General features: G+C 50.8%; 1 protein-coding gene across 1 annotated transcript in view; it reads right to left on the bottom strand.

Moving 5' to 3' along the window:
* Positions 1-3164, bottom strand: part of si:dkeyp-50d11.2 (calpain-1 catalytic subunit) — a gene marked incomplete at its 5' end in the record, with an annotated part of 23909 nt that extends 20745 nt beyond the window's left edge. The window contains 2 exons of the mRNA XM_048619735.1: positions 2845-2978; positions 3117-3164. Coding sequence (XP_048475692.1) covers positions 2845-2978; positions 3117-3164 — 182 coding nt within the window. The remainder of the gene's footprint in view (positions 1-2844; positions 2979-3116) is intronic.
* Between the last annotated feature and the right edge of the window lie 6 nt (positions 3165-3170).

The raw sequence follows: 3170 nt of genomic DNA on the forward strand, positions 1-3170 counted from the left end.
TTTCCAAGTCGGGATGGTGAGGGGCTCGGAGGGGAATGTGCAGGGGGGTAGTGTCCCCCTGTATCTGCTGCCCTTGTCCTTCTAGATGGAAGTGGGTCGTGGGTTTGGAGGGTGCTGCCTGAGGAACTTTGGTGAATTTCTGCAGAGCATCTTGTAGATGGTACACACTGCTGCGACTGAGCGTCGGTGGGGTGGGGGGGAGGGAGTGGGATGTTTGTGGATGTGGTGCCAATCGAGTGGGGGCTGCTTTGTCCTGGATGGTGTCGAGCTTCTTGAGTGTTGTCGGAGCTGCCCCCATCCAGGGGCAAGTGGGGAGTATTCCATCCTGACTTGTGCCTTGTAGATGGTGGGACAGGCTTTGGGGAGTCATACAGTACAGAAACAGTCCCTTCAGTCCAACTCGTCCATGCTGACCAAGTTTCCCAAACTAAACTAGTCCCATTTGCCAGCATTTGGCCCATATTCCTCAAAACCTTTCCGATTCATATACCCATCCAAATTTCTTTTACATTGTTGTAACTGTACCTGCATCTACTTCCTCTGGCAGCTCATTCCACATACAAACCACTCTCTGTGTGAAAACGTTGCCCCTCGGGTCCCTTTTAAATCTGTCTCCTCTCACCTTAAACCTATGGCCCTCTAGTTTTGAACTGCCCTACCCTGGGGGAAAGATCCTGGCTACTCACCTTATCTATGTCCTTCAAGATTTTATAAACCACTGTAAGGTCACCTCTCAACCTCCTTCACTCCAGGGAATAAAGTCCCAGCCTATACAGCATCTCCTTATAACTCAAACCCTCCTGGTAAATCTTTTCTGCACCCTCTCTAATTTAATAACTCCCTCCTATAGCAGAGTGACCAGAACTACACATAACACACCAGAAGAGGCCTCATATGAGATTTTAATTCCTATACTTAAAGGTCTGAGCAATGAAGGCAAGCGTGCTAAACACTTTCCTAACCACACACACACCGACATATAAACTGACGTTTTCCCAGCCACCATCAGTTCTGAGGAAGGGTCACTGGACCCGAAACGTTAACTCTGTTTTCTCTTTCTCAGATGCTGCCAGACCTGCTGAGCTTTTCCAGCAACTTTGTTTTTTTACCTTTTTAACCACCCTCTCTGTGTGTGACACAACCGAGCCTCTGACCTGCTCTTGTAGCCACAGTATTAATGACGCTGATCTAGTTCAGTTTCTATGTTTGTCTGTGTTTGAATCAGAGATTTACTAAAAGACACTTGACCCTTGTTTGTTCAGTTATTCAACTAGACCACAGCTGGTCATTGACCACCATTCACCCCCGAGCTGTCCCTCGATATCTTTAATCTCTAGAAACCTCTCAATCTCTATCTTGGACATTCTCAGTGGCTGAACCTCCATTGCCCTCTGGAGCAGAGAATTTCAAAGATCCCCCACCGTCTAAGTGAAGAAATTCCTCCTCAGCTCAGTTCAAAATAGCTCCACACCTCATCCTGAGGTGTGGAGAGGTGGAGAGAGATTGCGAGAGCATGAGAGCGAGAGCGTGAGAGAGCGAGAGAGAGCGAGAGTGAGAAAGAGAATTGAGACAGCGAGTGAGAGAGCGAGCGAGCATGAGAGTGAGAGAGAGTGAGAGAGAGTGAGAGTGAGTGAGAGAGAGTGAGAGAGAGAGCATGAGAGAGACAGTGTGACAGAGAGCGTGCGCGTGCGCGTGCCTGTGCCTGTGCCTGTGCCTGTGCCCGTGCCCGTCGGTCCCCTGGTTTTAGACACACAACAACCCCGCACCACCTTTCTCGCTTCCCCATCCCCCTCAAAGCCTGGGAGCAGGCGAGGAACCTTTTTATGCCATAAGATATAGGAGCAGAAATAGGCCATTCGGCCCATCATGTCTGCTCGCCATTCGATCACAGCTGATGTTTCTCAACCCCCATTCTCTTGCCTTCTCCCTGTAACCCTTGATCCTCTCGCTAAATCAAGAACCTATCTATCTCTACCTCAGATACGCTCAATAACTTGGCATCTGTAGGGTCACCACCCTCTCTGGGGCTGAAGAAAATCCACCAGAATCCCCCCCGCTAAAGCCTTGTAAGAATTTTGTATTCTTCAACCAGATCATACGGTGTGTACAAGGCCCTTCGATCCGTCTACACGACCAAAAATACAACACTACCTACACTAGGCCTCACAGCCTTCAATGTTATGACATTGCTCGTCCAAGTCCTTTTTAAAAAGTTGTGAGGTTTCTTGCCTCAACTCCCCTCCCTAGGCATTCCAGGTCTCCACCACCCTCAGCTTTTCCTCAAATCCCCTCGAAATCTCCTGCCTTTCATCACGCTAACCATCCCTCATTCTTCAAATCTCCAGAAACTCGCAGGCCCGGTCTCCTCAATCCCCACCACCACCCACCCTGCCCCCACCTCAATCCCCACCCCCCGCCTCATCCGACATCATCATCTCAGGGATCAGATCAGTCTTGGAGACCCTCCACTGTGACAGACATAGCCTTCCTTGGAGAAGGAGACCAGGATCACACTCTCACTCTCACTCACATACAAACACACTACTCCAGGTCAGGTCTCAACAAGACTCTCGCCAACTCCTCGATAAATACCCCAAAGGAGAAGGAATGGCAGGGTTACGGGGAAAGAGGGAGGGAAAGGGCCGAGGAATTGACAAGGAGCATGGTAGGCCTCCTAATGCCCCAGGGGCACAGGGAGGGGGCATTAGAGATCATTTACAAATAACTGAAGGCCCTGCCAACACTTGGTGGGCAGCCTGGCACAGAGGCAGTGGGCTGAAGGGGTCAGGGGTCAGAGGTCACCCAGCGAACAACGGGAAGAGGCCAGGCCTAGCACCTACTCACTTGGCGTAGGCTTTTTCCAGGAGGGCGCTCCAGAACTCGTTCCTCACCGCCGAGTGCACAAACACCAGCTTTCCATCTTTGACCGGGAGACGGTCATCGATCACCACATCTACCCATTCGCCAAATTGCCAGAACTGTAAGGGGTGGCGGGGAAGAGAGAGAAGCAGTTAACATCATCGAGGAACCCTCTCTACCCCAATCTCACCCACCTTCCTCCACCAAACGTCACCTGGAAATGGAGGTCTCCACACCAACCCCACCCCCAAAACTACCTGGGAAAGGAAGATTCCACCCCATTTTCCCCGCACCACCTCACTACATGGAAA

This window comes from Rhincodon typus, chromosome 43 (assembly GCF_021869965.1).
Source record: "Rhincodon typus isolate 14 chromosome 43, sRhiTyp1.1, whole genome shotgun sequence".
Taxonomy (NCBI): domain Eukaryota; kingdom Metazoa; phylum Chordata; class Chondrichthyes; order Orectolobiformes; family Rhincodontidae; genus Rhincodon; species Rhincodon typus.